General features: G+C 26.1%; 1 protein-coding gene across 2 annotated transcripts in view; it reads right to left on the bottom strand.

The window, feature by feature from the left end:
- LOC123300128 (scavenger receptor class B member 1) overlaps positions 1-27,607 on the bottom strand; it is a 123,125-nt gene that overhangs the window by 70,975 nt on the left and 24,543 nt on the right. The window contains exons 1-2 of one of the 2 annotated variants that reach the window (XM_044882618.1): positions 14,323-14,695; positions 9,374-9,638 (exon numbers count right to left, since the gene is read on the bottom strand). In XM_044882618.1, the coding sequence (XP_044738553.1) occupies positions 9,374-9,638; positions 14,323-14,526 (469 nt within the window). In that variant the 5' untranslated portion in view covers positions 14,527-14,695. Of the gene's footprint in view, positions 1-9,373; positions 9,639-14,322; positions 14,696-27,607 lie in introns of those variants that run through there. The other variant, XM_044882619.1, reaches the window with a different exon arrangement.

The following is a 27,607-nucleotide window of genomic DNA, read 5'->3' as shown; positions in this document are numbered from 1 at the left end:
TGAGCGTGGTTTTTGAGACTTTGTAACTGGGTATAAAATTCAAATTTAACTAAAAACTTTATAAAGATTTTACAAAGTTATAAAAAATTCCTTTTTGAATTGTAATTAATAGTGATAATTTGAATAAACTACAAAAAATCTACTAGCTAAAACTAGTTTGAGTTTTTTGCCAATTTTTTTAACAGCTAGCCGGAAATATTTATGGAATATATAATATTTGTTTCTTATTCAAGGTTTTAATGAGTTTGTTTTGAAATTAAAATGAAATAAAATTAGGACCCTCAGGTAGGCGAGTTGGGCCGTACACAGGAAGCAGACTTTGGGGCCCCTTAGCATGAAAGTGATGTGTGTTTTTTTGAATCGAAATCCAGTAAAAAATTGTTTACATCGATGATTAATTAATCCAAATATACAAAAAACTTATAAACATCAATATTTTTTCATAGGAATTTAATCAAACCAATTTTAAGTACACTTTAATGTATAAGTTGTATTCACAAAAAAATGTCATTTTTTATCACAAACAATTATTTTTTAATTTTGTTATTGAAAAAGAGAAACATAAGAAAACATTTAAATATTATCTATTTTGTTGTGGAATTCTCCTTGAAAGCTCTCTATTATTTTTTAATTAACGCATATACAAATTTATGGACTTGTAGAACCTATTTTTAGAGTAGTAGAACCTATTTTTAGAGTAAAATTATTTATAAAAATGGTCAGCCGCCATAGTAAAGTGTACCTATTTCATTAAAGAAGTAAAATATTTGCCGAAAGTTCATAAAAGCTGCCGGTTAATAGAGAATTTGAGATTTTGAACCAAATTGTTTTTGCTGACAAAAATGGAATGATCATATATAAATTTAAGTTTTATAACAAAACTGTTCTTATTATATATTTTTTCATGATAATTTTAAAGTTACAGACTGTTGAAAAAGAACTTTTCAAAAGAGAAATGAAAAAGCCCGAAAAAAAATCATAAAACATCATTGTGACGTAATAATGTTAATTGAATAGTATACACTTTGGAAACGCTTTTGCTTTTCTGTTTTTAACATGGGCTATCACAAACTAACAAGTTACCGTTGATTTGTTGGCATATGATCAACCGATAATTTCAAGGGTTTTGAGGTTACGTACAATTTCGAGGTTATCTTTTGCTACTTCCCTAATACCTGTCTGAATTCCCCGAATTTTCGATTTTAAAATTAGTTTTGTAAGAAAGCCTGACTTGATAGGAGTTTTTAAATATGCTTTTAAGAAGCCAGTAAAAAATACTTTGCCGTTTTTAGTTGCATCTTTATATAATTTGTCACGTCAGTCACTAACATGAACGCTAAAATGCACTTTCTTGCATTTGACCCCAGAACATTTTATATTAAGGTCTTCTTACGGGAATATTGACAGAAAATTCTTAATTTGTGTATACTTATTAGGAATATAATAAAACATTAACCAAAAAAATTTGAAGTCGATTGACCGCCTCTAACTCGAGTTAAATACAATTAAAGTTCGGATAATTAACATGGAGAGCATAGAAAATTTTTGTATAACAGAAACAACTATATTTAGAGAATAAATACTGTAAAAGAGATGTCTATTATATACAGAATTACAGATGTTTTATATCATGCTATTATCATACAGAATACGTGATAAATGGGCAGTTGAGTCAAAAGCATGTTAAAATTAATACTTATTTGAGTGTGCTTAGAATATCTATACGTACATACCACTGCTGTATGATGTAGTACACTATTTTTAAAATATTCTACAAAGACAAATGACCTAAGCTCTTCAGCAGAGCTCACCCTACCTAGGAATATTTTCCTAGTTTTATGAATGCTATACGATCTTGTAATAGCAAGTAGTTTTAAAATTTATTTTATGGAATATTCATATATTCATTCATCGTTGAAAAGCAAAAAAATTTCGACCTTTATTTTGAACAGAAAAAAAACTAAAGCTTATAAAACGTAATAAATAAATAATTTGAAATTTTAATGTATAGGTATTATTTATTAACCTTAGTTGACCTAAGAGCCCATAGTGAAATAAACATTTATTATATTTTTAAATCTAAATAATCATTACTTTTTATTAGCTTAATTAATTACCTGTTGTTTATTCATGATCATTGTCCATTATTTGCGTCAATATATTTTAATGCCCGGTCAAACATCCACACACACACACACATGCGAGGCAACGTTTTGCAAAGAACGGTATAAAAAATATTTTGTCCTTGAATTTAGGCTTTATACAATGATTACTTTGGAAATTTTAAAAATTGCAGTATTCAAAGAGGATATTTACTTTATAAACATGAAATATTCCGAATGTTGTACGATTAATGTTGAGAAACAAGAGATGAAATAAGTAAGAAATTTGATTGCTGCGAGAATGATGTTTTGTGAAGATATTCTGTGATAATCAAGGACCATGTAAATTATTTGTTAAGATATAACTTCAAAACTGAGACTCTCAGAGAGGGAAGAGTTCTCATATCAAGTATTGTAAGTAATCATTTAAAATAGTAGTTCAAGTTTTTCGAAGGTATTTATTTTTTAGGCCAAAGTAGCGTTCATTTGTTATCTGCGACTAAATTAAGTGTTTGTCAATAAATTTTTTTGTGATTTTCGGACACCTATTTATCCAACAGTAGTGTGCAATTTTCATTACGAAGTGTGTGTTTCCGTTGAAATAGAAATACAAAATTGATACACACAACCGTAAATAGATTTTAATATTGTCAATAATAAAATATAAATCAGGTTTATAATGGTTAAACTAGTTTGGTGTTACGGTGGTAAAATTCCATTTATGCCACTATATATTTTGACTCAAGGCTACAACTGTGCACATAAAACATTGTACCAAAATGTTAAAAATTAAAAAGTCATTCTATAAATGTGTTTTGGATGATAAAACGTTCAATGAAAATAGATTTATTTCTTATTATTCCTTATTAAGCAGTTTTAACGGATTGTAATCTGCATTATTTTCTTCATAATTAAGCATTTTGCGATTTATTATTTAAGTACGAAACCGAAGCTTAAAATTAATGAATTAATCGTCTTATTTATTACTAAGAAGAAAATTTGATAACCAATACAAAAATTAATTTATCCACACATAATGATGACCGTTTCCAGAAAAGAATAAGCATATATTAAAAACTTTATTTCGAAAGTATTGATAGCGCTTTTCTTGGTCAAAAAAGCTGGTACGTGAGTGTGTATAGACACATTTCACCGAGAAATAAACTTTAATATATTTTATACCTAACAAAATTATTTTGAGCGCCGAGCACGAAATCGGTGGTGGATAATGAAATTTTTCAACTTCGTATTCTACAATAGACAGAATTCGGACTTTAAGGATTTCAGCATCATAATATTCATTTGATTTAAATTCAAATAGCAGTTTTTTATCAAAGTTATTATTAATTTATTTCAAATATTATTTTCTAATTGTTTACAGTCCATAACATCACTTTTGGAAACAGAAAATAAAAATTATTTAAATTTTTTTAACGAATCAGAATGGAGAGTAAAACTACTGATGTGCATTAAATGTTATTGTGAACCACTGCTTGTTCCCCTGCTTGTTTATAGGAAATATGGGTTCTTTTTAAAAACGCTAGTTCGAGTATGTCGTCACTGTAGCACCCAAGATGCTTTCGAATCAAATGTAAATGAGGATTATTTTTCTCGGAGATACAAATTTCTCTAGGTTTGAAATTGCGATTGAAAAGGAAGATTTTTTTTAGAAGTGTCTCTTTTATGGAATACTAACATATTTATTAATTACATAAACATTTATTTACTAAAATAATCGACATACATCAGCCAATATTCATAAAATTAACTATGCAAAGAAAATTATTGTTGAAGAAGACCTACTTATAAAATAAGTTTACAAATGCATTTTAAATATTATGTATCTGGAAATAACGCAATCTATTAAATAGATACTTATAGGCACTCTATCACATACATAATAGCATATACTTATTTTAATTTAAAAATAACTGAAGTTGATTATAATTAGCAATTTTTAATTAAAAGATACGTCAAAAACATAGTTGCAATGAAGATATCGACGTAGGGCGATATTAATGCATTTTTACTTCTGTATAGTCATATAACATATACACTGTAGAAGTCCCAGGACACAAGATAAAGATAAAGGTTGCAAAACAGTTCATTCAACAGAAAAGAGATAAGTTTCCAATGACTTAATGAAATTAGTGATTATTTCTTCAAAGTTTCACTTTCTATACCATTTTTAGTCAAATATTGGGTTTGGATATCAAAATTCATATTTTACTTTTCCATTCATTGCCATACTATAGTCAAATTTTGTTCAACAAGGAAAATATAGGATCCGAAAACGATAAACCAAATTTACATGAAACATAATAAAAAACCAGCCTCATTGCTTGTTCAATATGGTAATGGTAAATCGTAAATGTGAGACATTTAATCCAAAATGATGTTGAGAATTAAATGAGAGGTACGCATTTATCAAAATTTGTTATTTTTTAAATTTCAACGGCAAGTGTTTTAACAACATAAAATAAGAATCACACATAAAAAGTTTTATATCACCTACTCATTTTTTTTGTTTCTAAAATTCACGTCTCGCCCATTTTTAGTGGTAACATAATTTGTACAAAATAGCTTCACTCGTTTAAGTGATCAGATACCTATAAGTGGTCACATATTATTCAACGTATGGTGGAATCGATGGGAAGAAGCGATTGAGTTTTACGCATTCACCTTATTTCTATTTTTTTAAGTCAAAATAAATTATTATCTTCGATTTACTATTTCTTCGTAAAGTACTTTATTTTTCAAATATAAAATTTGAACCGAACAGACAGATAGACAAGAAATCCAGTTAAGAAAAGTGTTTTACAAACGCACCCAACGAGATTAATATATGTTTCAGAACTACAATGTCACAGACATAGTAAACTGTATAAAACTTTCGGATATAAGTAAAAATGAATTGCGATTTCGTATCATTATATTTTGTATATAGAGGTATTTGACTTGACAACAAATTCTATCTACATTTTCCATTCATACGGAGAAAATTTAATTTTTTATTGAATGACAAATTTTTCTAATTTTTTTTTTTTTTTTTGAAATGGGAAAGATGAATGTGGGATTTTTTAAGTAATAATTATATTTAAATTAGTTTTAATTATATATCTATTTATATATTTAAAAACCTTCTTGAGATGAAGACGCACTTAATGGATTACAGAATTGCAATTTGCAAAAATAACAACATAAGTAATATTGATTTACGCGAAGGTCAAAATATGCCACGATTATAGAAGCTGGGAGGGATTCGTCATTTATCAATTCAAGTAACTTAAACAAATGTTGCAACTGAACTTGTCACTTACCATCTATTATTCATACACTTACTTAATTTCAGTGAAAGTTTTCGACTCGAATATTTTTAAGAAATTTGGGAGATTGGTGTCAAGGTCACACCTAACAAAGTTTTATGACCATTCTCATAAACTGGAACTTTAAGGAGATCCGGGTGAGAATGAGAATAATAATGAGAAAAAAATAGAAAAATCAAGAAATCAGCGAGAATGATATTCAAATAAGCAGATGAATGAAAATGAAAAATATCTTGCAATTGCAATTAAGAGTGTCCTCCGTCGAAAATCTTGCAATTGCAATTTTAAGATGTCGGGTAATGGACAACTAGTGTTACAGGACAACAGATAATTTTTTTTTATTTGTTATTCGAGTTTTTTGCATTATAATTAAAAAAAGAAATTTTCCAGCCTAAATTAGAATTACCATGCTTACAGACAAGTTTATTAGAAGGCATAATTGAATGCTTATAGCTTTATTTCTATGGCACCAAAATTAAATTTTTAAATTGTCTGTCTTACCACAAAGAACCACTTTAATCAAGGTTTAAGTCTACCCTTTGAAATTTGCCTAATTTTTTTGTATGTTTCCAATTCAAGAATTTTGTTAATCAATTTGTATTGAAGATTGGACTTTTAATTGAATCATTTTGTTATTATTCTTAAATTTGCGTGAAAAGCAAGAATTAATAATAACATATTTAAATTAAAATGGTATACTTTTATAAAATCGTTAAAATATAAAATTGCAATTATTTATGTATTACTGGTAATGATAATTAAATCGACCTTAACTTAAATATTATAAATAAGAAAAGTACAAAAAACTAAGAAGTAATAATTTGCAAATTCCTTTAAAATAATAATATGCAAAGATAATTTTATTTGTTTGCCAATACTCTATATTTATGATCGTATACAAAAAAAAAAAATTAAATTAAAGAAAAAAGTTGAAAATATTTATTACTTTCAATTTAAATTGTACTAACTTTTAATAATTAATTTTTATTACTGTTGTATATTTTTGTTATTGTTTAAACTCAAAATTCAATTCTCTTTCGCAATTGACTTTTAGCTAGAGGGAGAGTAAACTTAACAAAAAAATTTTCGGACTATAAATTACTAAGCTGACATTATGACAAATTTTTAGACCAACAACATTCATATTAAAATAATAATTATATACATCCTTATATTTGATTACCAATATATACACCATTAATTAAATCAATAAGTTTTTACGCAAAAAATTATTAATGTAACAATTTGTAAACACATATATAGATAATAATTCTTAATGAATGTCGCAAAAAAAAGCATTTGAAATAATATAAGAGATTCAAGTAACTAAAAACTGACCACGATCAACTTTCTATTTTTGCAATGTAAACTGCAGCAGCAGCAGTAGCAGAATAGCAAAGCAATACAGCACATTACAGAAATTCACCTTAATAATAATTTGTGGTAAATAATGTCTCCATTTTTTTACAATATTATGTAATTTTTCTCTCGCATATAAACAAACATAAAGTAGTTTTGTACCTAGTTTTAATGTGTTTTATGTTATGTTGATTATCTCATTTTTACTGGTTATGATTCAATAAAAAAAAATGGTAGAGATACTCCTCTATCATAAATACTTAAGAAGGCTAGAAAATACTTATTTGAAAAATCGTGTTGAAATTCCACGTAACCTCTGTACGTAGACTGTATCATTTTTTCTAACTCGTCAACACTCGCGTGAACCGTTCGATAATCTTTCAATTTTTTCACGCCTTTTTTCGCGAGTTAAATATTTTTTAACTTTGTTAATCATAAACTCTATATAATTTTATATAAATTTATTTAAAAAAAAAAACTAATTTTACTGTGTTTCTACCGCAAGTTTTTTTTTTTTTAATTTACTCAGTACTATTTATAATAAACTAAGCACAAACAGGCCGGAAATTTTCCGAAGTTAATATTTTTTTTGCTTACATCTTCTCATGCTGAAAGAAATTCTTTCAATTTCTGAAGGCCTTGAAAAAAAAAGTTTTAATAACGGTAGGATGAAAAAGTTTGAAAGAATCATAATTCCAAAATAGGTAAAATTTTATGAAAACAGAAATAGTTTCAACCACATTTACCATTTGAAAATAAAAGTTATTTACTTATGTTTTAAATCGAGAGTGAGCGAAATGCTCGTAAAGCGAAGGCTGAAAGGTTAAAAAGAATGATATTAAGCTATTAAAGTCGATCAAACATTAAGGCATTACAAAAGTAGAAGTATTTTACTTTTTAATTTTTAGAAGATGAAGCTGCATTGTAGAAAATATATACGTTCAAACGACAATTGATATTCAAAACATGTTGAAATTCCAATTAGTCCCTTCGGTTTGAACTCGGTTAAGTGAGACTTTTGATTTTACGACATTTTAACCAGATGACACAAATTTTTTATGAAATTTTATTGATTTTCGAACATGCCTATCATAGGTTTTCTATCGAAAAGTGTTCATGGCTATTTATAATTTAATTAATTTTAATCAATTTTTTCCATAAAAGGTTTTTTTTCAGAAAAGCTTATACATTTATTTTCGTTATTTCCCCATGTGGTTATCAAATAGGTGAAAAACGACCTTATACCGTCTCTTAGACCATAGGATCTCATAATTCAAGTCATTTTGAATTCTAGAACACTCCAAAAATTTCCCACTATCTCTGTGGAAGTTGAAATCGCTTATTACGATAAATCGGAGTTCAAAGATCACGATAAGACGGAGAGTCAAAATAACGGTGTAACAAAACTTTATTTTATTGCACTTTAGCAATATTTACACTAACGCATATCTTTCTACGCATACTGATCATATAGTCTGAATATATAGAGGAGTAAAATTAATATAAAATACTCCTCAAGTAAATACTTTCAGGCTTCTTAAAGTCATAAAAAAGTGTGTATATGGTTTTTTTAAGCAACTAATTTTAATATTTAATTCACTTTTAATAACTACTATACAGATAAAAATATATTTCAAAATAATTCTTTCAAAATAATCTTATAATCGACACGTTTAGAAGGGACATTGTTTATTGCCAAACAAAATTTGTGTAATCAACTATTAAAGTAATATATACATACATATATAATAAAAAATTATATTTATTTGAAAATAATGAAAGTAACTAAAATTGAATGGCTAACACATTTAATTAATTGCTAATCACTATTTTAAAACGTAAACAAATTAATGATAAACTAAGAAAAGAAGTATATATGTTTTCCTATAATATTTTAGAAATACGAAAATCCTTCGAAAATTTCCAAATAGAAAGGAAATATCAACTGAGCAAATATTGGTTCAAACTTAGATGAAAAATCTTTTATAATATCTAATATAAACTGAGACACCTGTCTAAAAGGTCGTGGAGCAATCAATATTATTGATTTGCGAAATATTATTTTTTTGAATCATTTCAAAATTGCAACAAAAATACGAACAGCAGATTATTTTACAGAGGTTAACAAGTGGTCGAGGGATTTCAAGCTATATTTTATAATTGCAAAAAATATTTGACGCACGCAGAGATATAGAAAAACGCGTGTAAATTAGCCAGACCAGGTAATCATTTTTCTACCAAGATCATACCTTTTTTTTTTTAAGATATTTTGAAAGAATTATTTCACGGTACAAATATAATTCTAATCTAAATGTTTATTAACTCTTAGTTAAGCCGAGTTCACTAAGTTCAACACTACAAAATAAATTTAAGCTGCCTGGACTTTTTTCTAATAAATTTTTCTACAGAATATGTTCAGCAATATTGTATACCTGAATCAGCGAATAACGCACTATCGATCTTAACCGAATACAGACTGTAAAATTATTCGCGACTACTCGACAACATTTAAAAATACTTCAGATTACAGATTAATAAACAGAAAAACTTTGCTCACAAATAATGATAAACGAAAAAATAACTTACCATGATTGAATTTCCCCTGTTGTGATATCAACATTTGTAATGGCGTACCATTTGATGAAGGCGCTGATCTTCGATCAACACCAAATAAACTATTTTTGGCTGTTTGACCCACTCGCATATATTGTTTGTGACCCATTTCGTTAGTTTTATTTGTATTATTGGTATTATTGTTATTATTCGGAGTGTTTGGTATATTATTATTGTTATTATTAGTTTTTGTGGATCCAACACTGGGTCCAGCAACCGATAAACGGATTGTTTGTTTCTGTAACAAAAAAATTAATGCTATTAAGTCAAATTTATTAAGCGATAAATACGGGAAAGTTTATGATTAGAAATTACTTACAACATAGTTAATTATTTTAATAATAAAAAAATACCCAAACGATGAAACAATTAACAAATTATTTTTAATTCCATTATTTATCATTTTTACAAAATTTGTTTCCTATCATTTAAAATTTATGAGAATAATTTAATAATATTAGAAATAAAACATCAATAAAATTTTGATAAAAATCATTTCAATGAACAATAATAGCCTTATTGATTCGCTAAAAAATTATATCGTGATTCATGGTATTGAAGAAATTGATAAAAGATGTAGTAGAGAAAAAATCAAAATTCAGATTTAAACATTCTGCTAGGTTTTTCTCAATAAAATATCTAATGCTCGACCACACAGACGCTATTTTCGTCAATAATCTTTTTATGTTTAAACAGAAACAACCAAAATAGAATCTGCAGTTTTTATTTTTATATATTCTAATTATTAAAATTGGAAAAACATTATTGTTTGAAGAAAGATTTGTTATATATAAAATATCGAATACCTAGACCAAATTATTACTCTTTGGAACACATTTTTTCGTATTTTCACAATTTCCACAAATATTTGCGAAACATGCCTACCATTGTTTGTCAAACGACATTATCGTGGCCACTTTTCTTATTATTTGCATATCTTTTTATTTATTTTTAAATCGATTATTTGATGTAAATAAAAAAAGACAAATTTTTGTTTACTAAGTTCCCTTCTTGTGATAGTAATATTTCGTAGCCAAACGTGTTGACTAATAACGGAACGAAATTGTGTTATGGAGATAAAAAACCTTATATGTTTTATTGTATTCTGAATAAAATTGCCATTTCTTGGAGTCAATAATCACACGTAGTAGGTACGACGTACTTCACAAAAAAAAGTGACATTAAAGTTTAATTATTAGAAATCAAATTTATTTCCTCAAAAACTCAGGTCGTTATTAAAATCAGTCAACAATCGATGTGCAACTGCTGGGCTATCCGTTCCTTTAAAATGGATATCTAATGGAAATACCTACTTCGAAAAAAATTAGAAAAATAATTAACGGACTTTTTGGAAATAGAAATTAGCAACATGGGAGAATATCAAGGTTTTCATTATTTTTCTTTCTTTATGTATAGAATAAATTTTAGTTTAATATGAAATAAATTGAATATATAAATTCAATAAACATCTGAACCATTCTCATATCAAATCTTTTGACTCCGATAAAAAATATAAATATGCTAATTATTGACCTTGATTATTATATTATCAGTAATAAATAAACATTATTATCAACAATCAAGACGTCTTCGTTGAATCAGGAAATGAAATATTTAGTTTATGTTCATCCAAAAATAGATAAAAAAGAAACAAATCTTTAGAAATAGATTGATATCATATCGCATTTCTTATTTAATTCAAATAGTGAATTGATTTGTGAAATCCCATTTCATCGCATTTCGTGTACACATAATCAAAAAGTAAAGAAAATTAAAAGGGAATTACAAAAATATATATAACTTATATAAATTAATATTTTAATTAGGAATAGTATAAATTGGTTTAAAATGTTTTATATTTATAGATTAATATATAAAAAAATTTACGGGACACTAAAAAGTATACAGTAAAATATATAATTTAGCTAGACCGACTCAAACTTTCCAAATAAGAGGCCCTGACTGTTAAAGTCCATATGTCAACTACTGGACTTTTTTCTTTCTTTTCATTATATTATATATAATTACTAATTATAAAAAGTTGAAAATGCTGAAAATACTAATGTTTTGAATGAAAATTTTTACCGTTTTTTACCCCATGACTTTCAGACTATAAAATAATACTTTTAAAAACGAATCATTGTATTTCATTTGACGGTGTAGTACTATTTTAATTAAATAATTATAAGTACTGTGGTTAATTATAAACTTAAAATTAATTGTATAGTACTTTGTTAAAAACTTGATGATAATTGAATATAAAATCCGGTATTTTTTTTAGCTAATCTTCCATACAATGGATTTGTTTATTTTTTTACGGATAATTTCATTTAGCTCATGAATTTATTTTTACTGATTGGTACGTCGTGCAAACAACCGATAAATGGAAGCTTTAATCATGACCCAACAGTCGTGGGTATATTAATCAAATTTGGTTTTTTGAAGCCCCGTGTACATATACAATTTTTTTTATAAGTGTATTTTCATATTTTACAGTTTTTTTAATCCCCGAACCCAGAAAGAAGGGTGTTATTCAGTTTGGACAAGGCTCTAAGGAAAAAAGGATATTTAATTGAGAATATTCTTAGATATGGTTCAAGTGCGAGTTTAATGTTCCGTACCCTAAAAACTTGTCGGGGATTTTGTAATTTTTTTAAATTTTACTTCTTGGTTTCACGTTTTATAAGACATATACCTACTTTCTCATTATGTAGTACCTAGTTTGAATTTTTTTAATCAAATTCATATAATTCCAACTAAAGGGGATACATAAGCGTTAAGGTATTTTTCCGTCTTTAGTTTCACAATGTATGAAGAAAAGACTTCTTCTGATTAAACCATATTTTCTGTAAATTTCCTTATTTGGTGAAAGATTATCAATAATTTTTAAGTTTCGAAAAGGAATTATAAATAAAAGGAGTAGTAAAACTGAATGTATCCAGCGCATATCGTAGTTTTCAAATTGAGGTGAATGTTGTTTCATTTTTTTGTAGCATGATATTTTAGGAGTATTTTATATTTCTGATTTCGGAGAAGGAACTCCAAAGAATGGCAATCTACTTCAATTTATTAATTAGTCCTAAATATTACTAATTTTTCATTAAAATAAATCTAAAAATTTTTGAATTTCAAATAACTATTGGTTACAGAATTAATGTGCAGAACATAACTCCATGTAATAATGTTCCCCAGTAAGTCTGCAGGTTGTTAAAGTTTATGAATTTCACGTGTTTGAGTTGATAATGATATCTATAAATTATTGTTTGTATTTTTATGTCTCCAAGGAGAAATTTTCTTACGGTAAATATATTTGCATTAGACATGCAATTTGTTAATTTACTTTTTCATTAGCACATTACTGAACAATTTTATCAGAATCACTACCTACTAATTGATTATAAAAAAATTAATTTTCTTTGAAAAATCATTCCTCTTTATCATTCAAGTATATTATAAAATCCGCTAAGTATATCTTATACTGGGCCAAGGTTGGATTTGTTTATTTTTTCACTTATAATGGCATAATTTTTTGCATACATACCGCTGAACACATTATTAATCTTCATAACGACATGTTAATTATATGCATATAAGTGATCAAGTATTTTGACCCGTAATTGATTGGCATTGAACATTTGCAAATTAAACAAAAAAACTAGACTAATATATTCTATTTATGTAATAAATCAGAAGGACAATATTACATACTCTCAAAATTGAAATAATTATAGGGACGATTTTTTTTAGGTCCAGAGCAATAGATCTATATACCACTGTATATCAGATTTGATATACTTTATACAATTCATGATTTGTCGTAAATTTGTGTTGATGAACTCAAAAACTAATTTTTAAAATCTGTTATCTTCTTTTTATTTATAATGTAATACAATTTTGCGTAAATTAAATTATTGTAGTTTATTGATATGAAAAAAGAAGGTTATATAAATTATTTTATTTCCTTAATTAAATCAAATTATAAATTATAAAAATTATTATGATAGAGATTGCTAATATTTATTTTACCACAAGAACATGGCACAAGAGTTGATAAGTTTATTTAACGACGGTAGAGAAACCCTACAGGACTCTTACAAAAAAAAGTACCTGTAAAGTTTTGTACAAATTTCGGAAATGTTCGTTCTGGAAAAGAAAAGCAAGTCAGGACTTTTTTTAATCATTTGAAGATCTTGGATACATCAAAATTACGGAGCCCCTTTTTGTGATACTATATTTGCCAGTTATATCGAGAAAATAGTCTACTTTCTTTGTCTATGGTCATGTCATTACTGACATTTTACAAAAAAAATTGGCAGGGTAACTTTTTGAGTCAAAGTGGAACGCCATTGTCATATTTCGTCTCATTAAATTTTCTGTGGTTCTGAAATAAGGAGCCTGGCAAAAATATCAACAGCCACAAAGATCACAAGCTCTCAGTTTTTGAAATATTTTTTCAAGAAGTTGATAAAAACATTTAGAGTTTGTATATATTAGGTATAATAAACCCTAGTAATCTTGGTGAATATAAGCAAAATATCGAATGTTTTTCTAAACTTATAATATCTTGAAAAATAAGAACTTTCCAGATGTGTAGCTTTTCAGACATTTTAGTTTGTGAAATTTTCATAAAATTTATCTGAGAGCTACTATATGCATACGGAATACTAAAAATTAAAATAAAACTTAAATTTCTTAAGGCTGTTGTCTGGCGAATGGGCATATCGACAGAAAATTTAAAAGAACTAAATTTTTTTATCCTTATTAAGAATATAATGATGCAATTACCATAAAAATTTATCGATCGATTAGCCATTTCTAACTCGAGATAAATTCACAAGAGTAAAATAAAACTTAAATTTAAATAAGAAAAGAAACTTTAAGTAACTTTAACTCAAAAGATTAAAAATATTCTTAACACTTACAGCAGTTTTAAACAATACCACTGGATGCTGATGATGTATACGGGATATGGTTGTCGTATTTGATTGTGGAGGTACGGCATGAAGGGACCGTCGCCCTCCTCGCCGTACCCCATTTGGGGTTGTTGCTGGTACTGTACCAAACCATCCTACCGATGTTGGTTCGAATATTGTTTCTGTTCCCGTTCGAATTGTTGTTTTGTACATTTTGTTGAGAATGTTTATATTTTAATAAATATAGTTCACGTGAAATAATTAATGTCCAAACAAATAAAAACACTATACTATTAGTTTGTGTCTGTAAACAATCACCTTCCATTTTTCATTGAAAAACAATTTTTCACAAAAATTTGCCGTTTTTGTTTCGATTTTAGCTTTTTGCTCCGATTATTTATTTTATTAATTACATTTTATCTAATATTTTTTTAATTAAAAAATTTTCGCTGTATGCAAAAATAACAAAAAATTTTTATTGTAGCTATTTTTCTAATCAACCGAATTTATGAATTATTTAGCACAGAAATGACACGCTTAATTCTAAGAATTTTAATTTGATTATTTTATTTCTAATAATGGTATAAAGTATATTACGATTTTAGTCTTAGTTTTTGTTTGAAACCAAGACTCCATATATTTTAACATGCTACTAAAACAAAATCTTGCTGTTTCAATAAAATGTTAATTTTTTTCCATCTAGTACCTAATTAAAATATTAGCTAGAATTAATTCAATTTTTTTTTTAATTTTTTATTAAATGCTAATTTGGTTATGAATTTCATTTGAATATGTTTTCATATTTTTTATAGTTTTTTAAAAACACCTTGCTAAAAAATAATCACTGTTTCAAGATTTATTGCTTTAATTGTTTAAAGATCTGTATAAATCCTAAATCTGTACACTTAATCAAAGTAACTAGTTATTATCATAACGACATTTAGATCAATGTTAAAAAATAATCAGTTTTTAAATCATTTAAATCAATTGCTTACTTAATCTTTTAATTCCATATACAGAATGATTTTTTACACAGCTTCTACTCATTTATTTCGAAAACAGAATGGAAAATCAAAATACGGAAAAGTACTTTTTTATACTATATTTTATTTTGCAGTAGATTTTTGTGCTTTGCCGGGGAAAAGCTAACTTTAATATTTTTGGTACCTGATTTTAGGTATGTTCTGGTTAAAAACAATTTTTCCAATTAATAATTTCTTCACAGATTCATTTCTTCTCGAAAAAAAAGTTTTGTCCATCAAATTTTTTTCATACTATTTTTACAATTTTTGCTTTAACGAAAACTGAGGTCTAAGTTAACATTTTTTAACAAATTTTTGCAGCGACAAGAATCTGTTACAGGTATATGTATACCTTTAAATTCAAAGTTGACGCCAATTTGGTAATGAAGATGTTAAAAAAAAAATACTCCTAAAAATGAGCCGATAAGTGTTTTCGCGTTTTAAGGTTTTATATATATATATATAAGGTTTTCCATTCTGTTTTTTAATTATAAGGGATGTATACTTTTGAAATATCACTCTGTATAAATCTTTACATTTCAAAATTATTCGTAATATTGAAGATTATGTACGTAATAAAATCACTTCAATCAACTAACTCAAGGTTTATCGAAAGTGATCAAATATGTTATTTATTTTAAAAAAATACCGTATGAACGCCACACATCCTCTATAAACAATCTTGTAAACTGTTGATTGGAGCATTTAAAATAAAATTTATAAAACAGCTTCCTTCAGGTACTTAGGGAAGTTCCTCGAAAAGTGAATTTATGATAATACTTGAGATTAAAAATTCAAATTTTGATGACAGATTATGATATCGAGTATTTGGCAAAGTAAGACGAAAAACAAGAGTATATTTTGATATATACGAACATTTTCGAAATATCAAGGCCTGAAAGGAGGCTTTACAGGAAATCACTATTTCGATAATATAAATGACATTTATTTCATCAAAATTAACCCAAAAATGCAACATCGTTTATAAAGTAAAATTTTTTGTGGCTATAAAAGCTACTGATTACGATGCTACCAAAAATATTCCCTCACATAATAATCAAGTTTTGTATATAGAAGTAAAACAAATTATGCGTTTAAATATGAACTAAGATAGATTGATAATAAATACACTCTTACTTAATATTAACCGTTATATTAAAAAATAACTTTTAATTTCAATATTAACCTAACCGAAAATATTTTAACTGGTTCTTTCTTGTGTTTTTGGTTTTTTACATACTCGTACATATATTATAATAATCAAAACATTGCTATGTTGCAATCTTAATGCATTTATGTTAGAGATAGACAAGGTACTATCTGTAATTAGAAAGTTCAACGTACCTTCAATATTTTAGACAAGTAATGAAATATTTAGCTGTAGGGTTTATAATTATTTTAATTTGGTTTTTAAGTATACCTACGTATTTATTCTTTTTTAAATATTGCATATTAACAGTTCTAATTTTAGCATTCCGTTCAATGTAATAAAATCAAATTTATATTAATTCGAGAATTCCAATATTTTAACGGAATCTCGGTGATGAAAAGTCGGTTGAAATACAACATACATTAATTATAATATATTTCCATTTTTTTTCCTTAATCGCCATTTTTAATGGTGGACTAATCTACCAATAAAGGTATAATTTATAAACAATTACTTTGAAAGTGGATTCAATTTGCATTCACCATTCGTTGGCGCTAACATTTTAATCTGAATTAATATAGGGAGTCGCCCTATTAGCTTAGTTGGTTAAGACGTAACCAATTCCGTCAGCGGTTTGCTTAGGGTAGCGGGCTCGATTCCCGCCGTCGCAACAAAATAAATTTAATTAATAGTTGTGATGGGCTGGTGTAGTGCAGGGTATATGTCTGAAGGAAGTGCATTCAGTCTCTGAAATTGAGGAGCTTATAAATGAAATTATGAGCGGAAAGGTGGTATCACAACAGGCTCTATAGCCTAAGTGTGTCCTTCGTGGACAGCCAATATAACCTAACCTAACCTAATGCGGGGATTTTCAGATTTTATGAGATTTAATCCCGTCATATCTGGCCCACCCAACATTTTTATGACCTTTTCTAATTTTTATCTAAATTCTCTAATAGATTTCCCCTTTTCTTAATAAGGTTTTGCTTTTGATTTTTTAGATGTATCAACGGGTTTCAAATAAATTTAGAACTGCCGTCAGAATTGCAATAAGAAGAAAACTGAATTTTTTTTATAAAAATTAAAATTATTTCGTTGAAAATTGAAGTACCTACGAAACCCCAAACTACATTGTTAACCTGTTGTTTACTTGTTAAGATTTTAGAAGAGCATAAATAACACTAATAAAAGTAATAAATCTATGCGTATCATCCATCAACTCAGAGATTTTGAGGTGTTGAATATCCGATGTTTAATATTTATGAACAAAAACTAGTTGAAAATGTGAGTTTCATTTGTAATTTACGTGTTGATGTACTGACTAATTTTATGTTGAACAAAAGTTTATTTTGTGAATATGAATCTACAATTAAATTTTTAATTAGAAACAAAACAACCGCGCTGAGTTGTTAGGAATAATTTTGTTAAAACAAAAATTTCATTTGTGTAGTTTTAAACTATACGTATTTAATATAAGTTTAATAAAAACTCTTAAAACAAATTTAAATATGGTACTTAGGAACTTTGAACTTATGTCAGTTGTTTTTATAATAAAAGTATCCCAAAGAGCGGAAATCATCCATCGATATTTGTAGTAGGTTTCGACTAGTATAAATTTGGTATTAGGTTTCTTATAATTGATTATTTTATAACATAAATGAAGAATAAATCAAACACATTTATAATAAATTAATGTAAAGCCGAATGAAAGAGCTAACTAAACAAAGATAATTAAACGATTTTGGTACATTATATTCTATAGCAGCAAAATTAATTAATTTAAAAAAATATTTTTGATCAAAGTTCATCTTATAAAATTAAAATTACAAAATTTTATAAATGAAACAAAAAAAAAATATATTAAAAATATAATGACGCAGATTCATTATTTACATTTATTTATAGGTATATAACGATTTGTTAATAAAAAATAAATCAATTTACAAAATCACAATGAGACAAAGAATTGTGTAATTCTTTCTTGTGTATGTTTGAGCTTGTGTATTTTTTTATTTGTACAAATTCAAAAGAATTTACAAAAAAAAATGTAAATACATACCTAAAACTATTTCCTGTGTCATTATTTTAGACAAATTTTAAATAGATATATGATTTTTTTACTAATAATAATTTTTAACGAAATAATTGCATGTACCTATCATGATTATTCATATAATGTGTTTTTTTTTTTTTTTTTTTAAATTGATTTATCAAATTTTATGGATTTTCTTAAATTAAAATTTATTTGGTAAAATTTCCCCAATTTTTAATATCATAAATAAAAAGTTCTCCAAGCAGGAGGTTTAGCTTATTATTAGCGAATAATAATTATTATCTATTTTACTTCATCATCAGTTTCTTATGTGTGAAATTTCAGAAAAATATTTTGAAAATTCGTTTGAATTTTATAATTTTACAAGAGTTAAGTATGATGTATTAAATAAACTACTTAGTTAATTCTTGAATCAACGTCATTACTCAATATAATAAATTTATTACAGGAATTCTTCTACAATTTCACTTTTTTTTCTTCATTTCATAACTTGTGGAGTAGTTTTTATAACTATAAACTTGTCAAAAGAATTGTTTTAAATTTACATGATAATACAAATAATTAACTAAAACCCACCATTCTGATTTGCGAAAAGATTTTCATTTTAATACTTTGTAATTTTTGAATTTCACAATAAATTCACAAAATCACATAGAGATCACCTTAAGGTAGAACCGGTGGGGGTGATTTTCGGTACATTAGGGTGTAGTCCCTAGTACACTATAACAATGTACCTTGTAACGCATTTCTTGTACCATGGTTTATGGCATATAAATATTGATTCTAGGCGCTACACCTTCCCCTATTAACTTTTCCATTTTTTCTTTGATCAACTGAAATGAAAAAATAAAATTGAAACATGGAGTACTTTGTAAAAACTTTCCCATAGTTTACATTTCTAGATTGATATTAACCACCTCTCACTCTTTAAGATCAATTTTATATTTAATCATTTAGAACTATTTTTTACTTTTTAGGTTTCATTATTGTTCAAGTTTAATCAGGTTTCTAGAAAGATTGACTTTAAAATACGAAATATGTCTCCAATTATTTAATAATTGCAGAATATAATGGATAAGTCTATGGTTAAATTTTCCAGACAATTGAATAAAGTATACATATAGAATTTTTTTGTACGGGAGCAACGGATAATCAACAAAAATATCAAATTCTTCGAACACAATAAGAATAATAAAATAAAATGTACATTTTGGTAAACGTATTCAACACACGGAACAACAATTTAATTATTATACAAATGCGTGAAACATAGCGAATAATTGTTGTCAAATTTTATACGGATATTTTGTTTATTCATCGGAAGATGTTTACACTTTTTTCTTTTAAAACAGTTAAACGTGTAATACGAGTAAATACAACGCCATAGAAGCTTCCTGTGTTTTTTTCTTCCGAAATTTTATTTACATTTTTGACTTCAGTATTAGACAAGAAGAAAACTGCTCGTAGATGGGTATCAACTGAGACCCATTCTCTAGCTGATTGGTTTACCGGATTGATAATAGCTGAATAAAAGTTTTTCAAATTTTACTTGGATTTAATTTAAGAATTTATTTAACCAACTCTGGATAATTAGGGGCGTTTTAAGCTTGATACAATTGTTTGTATACAATATACTATATTTTTGTGTTATCAAAGATTTAAAATGTATTAAATCTTTATTTAATTCTTTGTTTTATTTTATTTTATTTTTTATTATTTATTTTTTTGAGCCAATTAAATTATTGGCATTTTCTTGACTATTTCAGTGTTGATATTGGTGGAAGCGCAATGAAGCAATTAATCGTATCTTATTGGAATGAATTTGAATATGTAAGTAGTATCCCCCAAAATATATTTAATTTGAAAGGTTGCATTTTATCTAAAAATTTCTGTTTCTTTTTCTGGATATTTTAATTATTAAATTAAAACTAAGCAAGAACTGTAGTGGAATTAAGAGATCGAATGGTGTCTTTGCTTTTACGACTCATGTGAGTTGATATATTATCTCAAATCATTATGAATGAGCATTAATTCTACGTTCATGTATGAGTTTCCACGTGTGGACAAATAGCTTCATATCCACCAAACATATAAGACCTTCCATTATTAAGGTTTAACAGAATTAAGGAGTTCTAAATTATGTGTTAATACTTTGAAAAAGCAATCTCACCTTTTTAATTTTTTTTATATGATTGAAAGGTATATTTTACAAACTATGAGTAAGAAAATAATTCGAAAAGTTTGAGGACTTGAAACAAAAAATTCAAATTGTACCCTTCACAATTTTAATAAAACTCATTTAGGTATAACGAGCAGCAGAGAAAAATTATTTTTCGAATAACTACAAAAACAACCAAAATAAAAGCCACCAAAGATTAGTTTAAATATCTATCTAGCAAAACAGAATTTAGCAAGTTCTTATATCAAGCATAGTATATGATTTCAAATATTATGTCTAATATCTGTCAAATTAACAAGATTTTTATATTTTGTTAAGAAATGCGAAAAAAAAACCATCGATATTCCCTACTGTCATAGGTTTTGGTTTCGTGGTCTGCAACGGACCATTAAAATCAACATTATTATAACGCCTGCTATAAAGAAGTTTTATAGTAATTTATACTCAATATAAAGTCACTTAGGTATTTACTTATTTACATACACTTTCATTGTTAAATTCAACAGCATTATTGTAGAATAGTACAATTATTCAATAATAACTGGAGTAAATTTCATTCTTGACTGATCAATTGTTACATTTTACCCAAATAATAAAATATCTTTCTTTTTATCAATGTATGTATATTTAGATGTGTTCATTACTATAGTTATGTTAAATGTTCGATGTGCTGTATTATATTTTCATTTTAAATACAGGTTGTACCAAAACTTCCGTATTATATATATACATATAATTAAAACAAAAAAGTTCCTTTGCAGCTTTTAAATACGATAGGGGCTTAAAAAATTAAAATTTGTAGTTTTGAAAATTTCTCCATGGTTTAAATAGCAATTATAGCCATAGTTGTAGAAAATAGAATTTACCATAATTATTTACCTTCTTAACATTTTTCTGTGGAAATTTAATGCGACAATGAATAATTTATTTCAAGTTTTGCATCTTGTTTTGCAAACGTGAAATTTTACAAAAACCGTATCAAACAAAACTATACAATAATTTTCTCTAAGAATTTTATCTTCTAATGACATAGTTTTAGTACACGTCATAAGAGGTAGCCCCCCAAAATACTATGGATTTTAATGAGGAATTTTCAATGGATTTTAATGGCTGTATAAAAAGGCTAGTTTATTTTTTACTTTATTATAAAATATATAATCACCATTCAGGAAAACTACATCAATTTGTTTGTTGATCCACCTACTTAACATTTCTAACTGGAAATGTAGATAACTACAGTTAATTTTTCAACGAGTTTTGCGTCTTGTAAGTTAGTACAATAATATTATATTATTTATTTACTTTGTGTAAACATAGTTTAAATTGTTAAACAATCATATAATTTGTTATAATATATTATATAATTATTACCTATTGTACTATATAACATATAGAGTCTCTTTATTAACATGATAATAACATGTCCGTCAGTCAATATCAGGAAGTAACTAATTGAATTTTTTATTTAATATGATTATATATCAATATTTATAATATATTCATAGTCTATTGTATTTATTTAAATAGTTTTTTAACTCGTTTAAATTTTTTGTTTAAATTTTTTGGTAAAAATAATTATTCTAAATATTTTACATTCTCAAATAATTGCTTAAGAACTGTTTTTAGTAAACTAAATACTTGCCACATGAATCCGTGTTATTAGATGAAAGTGGTCTCAGTTAAACTACTGCAATTTTTAGTTTTTGAGCGATTCTATTAGAGCTGGGGGCTTTTCCTTGCATTTAAGGTAGCAGAAGCGCCAAGGCAAGTTTGGACTTGTAGTTGAAACTATTTGTACCTTTTTTCAACTTTGATGATGAATTTTGTTATAACTTCATGAATGTAGAGGAAAAATACGAATAAAAGTTTTCGATATTTGCCTGAGTTTTCGAATTATCGAAGGCTAAATAATTAAACGAAAATTTCAATTTTCGATATTTTGAAAATTACTCCAGACACCCTTAATTATGCCAGATATCCTACTTTTCGTCATAATTATCCTCAAAATTCGAAAAGTATACTTTTTATAATTTATGTTCCCACTATATCGGGCTCATACATCCTTAATTGTCGGAAAAACGATGGGGATTCTGTTTCAAAAAACATAAAAAATACAGGTGGGAATTTAATTCCATATTATATGATAGATATTTCTCTAAAAATTGATCGTATTGAGTATTAGTTGTTAAAAAACGAAAGTAACGAACTAGGAAAAACTAATTTTGAAAAATCAGTTCTAGGTTGTCTTTTTTATTTTCTATCAAAAAGTTTTCTTCTTGTTTAATGTCTCTAGCATGAATAAACATGAATCTAATAAATTTTTTCCAACACTGAAGAGTTTTCTCTATATTTTCCATGACTTAAAATTATTGACAGTTTCAATATAATTTTATCAATAAAACTTTATAACACGATTGACATTCAAGAATTTTTCCTATAGTACGTTAATAATTTCGTTGAAATTAATATATACAGAATTTCCATTTCTCACAGCATGAAATAACAGAAGAATAAAGGTCATTATATGTATATATGTGTTCATGTGTTCAAATAAAGTTTCAATAAATGACTTTGAGTATGAAAAACAAGTTTTTCCATAAAAATATCAATAATTATTAATTAATATTATTAAAATTTCAATCAATTATCTAATTTTTTTGACCTCTGTATTCATGTTGAAAGCTTATTTTTTATTGTGATTTTATAAATTAAAATATATGAATTTTACTTAAAAAATGTGTGTTAATAAAATCGCAATAATTCAATAATATTTCAATGTCATAAACTTGCAAAAAAAAAAAAATTAATAAATAATTTTTTCATGATTACAAAAACAAAGAAAATTTTTTCTTAAAAAAAAAAAAACATGTCTTCTTTGACATCAAACTCTAAAAATCAAGTACTTTTATTCATGTATGCGAAGTGATTGAGAAGCAGACAGGACTACAATTGAGGAACCCGGTGTAAGGACTTGATTTATCGCGTAAGGGCTTGATTTATATTCCGATATTCCCATAAGTCATCAAAAGCAATAAATGAATCAATTTAAGCCGGAAACATTCGTACTATAGATAAGAGTATAAAAAATAATTATTTGCAACAACTTATCGCTTTTGTGCTTAAACACAAATTTGGCTTAAAAATGAGTATTTTTTCAACTACATCTATGAATAGAATTGCCCTCAGATTAAAAATAGACACTAAAGGCCTCAATTATTAGAAATTTTAAGCCGATGTATCCTTGAAAAGCATAAATATCAGTAAAATTAAAAAATCTCTTCAATTATGAGTTGGAAACAATCGCAGAGGTGGATCAAATTTTGTATACTTTATGATTTACTTGGACTTCGTTTAGACGTTTCGCTACTTACTTATACCATCTTCAGTTTTACAATACATATTAATTATTACTGACATTCATAGAAATGATTCAGAAGTGTTCTTGTAAAATTATTATTCTAATATGTGGAGGTTATTCGAGATTTGTTTTTTAACTAAATTAAAATTTATGAAAAAATATGTGTTAATAATTAAATGAATTTCAATAACAAACAAAAAATGATAATAAATGATTACGTATTACATTAATTTTCCAATCATTATCACAAAAACCAAATAAAACCTTTTAATAAAAAAAACTTGTCTTCATTGCCATAAAACCCTAAACATCAAGTACTTTTACTGATGGACGAAAATTGATGGATAAAGGGCATGTAATTATAAGTACTCGCTAGTACTTCCAGAAAACAACGACCGATCAGATAAGAGAATTAGGTATATTTAAAGCAATTTATCTCTATAAAGTCGTTTATTTTATGCATCCTCAAATGAATTTTATTCTTATGTCATTTCACTGATATCCACGGGTCTTATATGTAATATGAATGAGATATCACTGAAAATACTGTGAGTGGATAACAATAAATTCAAATATGTATTATTGATGGGTAAGCAAATGGAGTCTGTTTGTTTGTTACGATTTCACGCAAAAACTACTAAATGGATTTGAATGGAACTTCCCAATAATATAGCTCATGCATCAAGCTAACACATGTGCTATAATTTTCTAGAGAGGAGTATCCCTCCCATTTCCCTGGAAGATTTCGAAAGCTACTTAATGGATTTTAATGAAATTTCAGTACATATAGCTCCAACATCCGAATAAAACACAAAGCTATAATTTAACATACTGGCGAATTAATTTTAAGAGCTAGGACTAAATTGTTTTGTTTCATAATAAAAAAGTAGATTTCGAGTATTGTGAAAAGGAGATAAGTGAAAGTAAGGCAGGTGAAGGCAATAATGCAGAGAGCTTTACTTTTAAAATGGAAATTACTCAGCGGGAAGTGAGCGGGTATCATGCTAATTTAACTTTATAAAGACCCAATTTACGTAGGTATGTTGACCGTCAATCATCTTATCTTAAAAATTTATAAGAAAAAAATAAAGGTACCTTGTGTTATTTTCAAAAAAAAAAAAGCAGAAACTAATCGATTTTGAAGCGAAATATTTTTAATTAAATTACGAATTAAAGATCAGTTTCATGTATATCTTAAAAATAGTTTTTTGAATGCTCTAAAATTTAATAAAACAAAAAATTAGGAAAATTCAGAAAGGATAATATTTTTTATCGATTCGTCGAAACAAAAAAAAAAAACAACTAATAAACAACACATTCTGGATTCTTCTAACACATGGAAGTTTTGTAAGATATATATTGCACTTAAATTAAAATTAATTCATCTTACTTAAAAAAAATATGTGTTAATAAAATCGTAATAATTGATTAATTTCAATGTTATAAACTATGAAAACAAAAAAGATAAATGATTGCATTAATTTTCCAATCATTATTACTAAAAAACAAAGAAAAACTTTTTTAATGAAAAAACTTGTCTACATTGACATTAAACTCTAAAGATCAAGTACTCTTTTTTAATTATTATGATAATTTATAAAATTAATGTACGAAAAGATGGACAAGCAAACTGGGAAATTACAAGCGTAAATATACCTCGAAAACAATGACGGATCAAATCAGACAATTCATTTTTTTTATTTTTATTTTATAAAAAAAAATTATTGGTAGTTGTCCTTTGTTTTATATTTATTAATAATAATTTTAATAAAATTTATATAAAAAAGTTTTCATCACCATTGAAACATAAAAGGTCATGTCTTTTAAAAATAGGTTAATTAGTGAATATTTTAATTTTTTTACGGTTGAATATTTATTTTATTTTAATTCAATATTCTTCACCTTAAATACACGTGCTAAGATGAATATAATAAAGCGTTATATTCAAGTTTTTGTTTGATTTCAAATGTGCTGAATTTTTATTATTTACTGAAAACGGTAGTCTTGCTCTTTGATCCTTTTAAAACAATCCATGCGATAAATTATTTACACTAATTATTTATTATTTTCGTTTTCTCGATAAATTTGAAATCTCTCAAAAAAACGTTTTATATACCTATATTTAGATCTTAGGAAAATCTTCTCAGACAAATTGTATTTTCTTTTATAGGCAAAATAAAAAGATACTCCAATTGAATAGTTCCAAATAAGTTAGATATTTTAGCCATTGAGGCTGTGAGCATTATCATAAATTATGTTGTTATTCGTCCAACTATTTAATGAAACTTGAAAATACGCCACGAAAATTATATTAAAAGTGAAATGAATAATTAATTACGTATATATATATATATATATATATATATATGGTGGAAGAGTTGGGAAATTTAATTAATTTTTAGTATTTCAAACATTGGCCTAATTTATTTGATGTCTGTAAGCATTTTTTCATTGTTTTGGTAGTTTTTTTTTAATGATTTTGCATTGATTTAAAACAAATTATTAGGAATTATAAATGCCTGTGATACATATATGTTGGATATATAATTTACAACTATAATGTAAGTAGTATTATGAAAGTATAGAATCTTTTTTTTTTTTTTTTTTGTTGAAAGAAATTTTTGAGTGTCATTAATATTATATCATATATAAATAAATATATGAAATAATTAAACAAGTTATTATATATGTGTAGAGTAAAGGTATTTAATTACATAATGTTAATGAATTAAATATTAAAAAAAAAAGCGGTTTTTACCTCCACAATATATATACTAATATATTTTAAAACTGTTATGAAAACGACTAAAAAAAATTTATATATTGTGGTAAATTTTTTTTTTTAAATAAATATATTTGCTAATAATATTTTAATTTAGTACACACAAATGAAATTAATTCTATTTTTTTCTATTCTATTCCGCGAAATTTTGTGGTTGCAATTTTCATTGAGGTTTCCTTTTATTTAAAAATTTACCCATTAACAAAAATCTTGGTTTAATTGCCAGGAAAGATGGATTTCTATATAAAACTTTGTTTTGATATGATAATGAAAGTAGAAAACGTCCTCATTGTGAAGAAAAGCAAAGAAAATTGAAAAAATACACGTTATTCAGGCGTCTTAATTTAAGGTAAATGGAAGATTTAAAAATAAAAAATAAAAACTTAAACTCCACCTTAAAGAGAGTTAAATAATAATAAAACAAATCGGAACTCGTACAAAACGAACAAATTTCCCCAAATTTCGGTTTAGACTGCATTGTTTACACAGGAAACTATCAAAGATTAGAATGCATTGAGTTGAAGAAGCAACAATTGATTTACTAAAAGTTGATGATTTTTTACTTTTTGAGTTATTAAATAGAATAGTTTGATGTATGGTAATAGTATTAATAACAAGTGAAAACAAACAATTGACTAAGTTAATTATTGAAATACCATGTAAATAATGTGAATAAAGAATGATATCCACTCTTAGATAGCCACACACATGTAACTGATATTCCAATATAATACATACTAAAACATGTTC

This window comes from Chrysoperla carnea, chromosome 5 (assembly GCF_905475395.1).
Source record: "Chrysoperla carnea chromosome 5, inChrCarn1.1, whole genome shotgun sequence".
In the NCBI taxonomy this organism is placed as follows: Eukaryota; Metazoa; Arthropoda; class Insecta; order Neuroptera; family Chrysopidae; genus Chrysoperla; species Chrysoperla carnea.
This window is presented reverse-complemented; position numbering and strand designations above follow the sequence as displayed.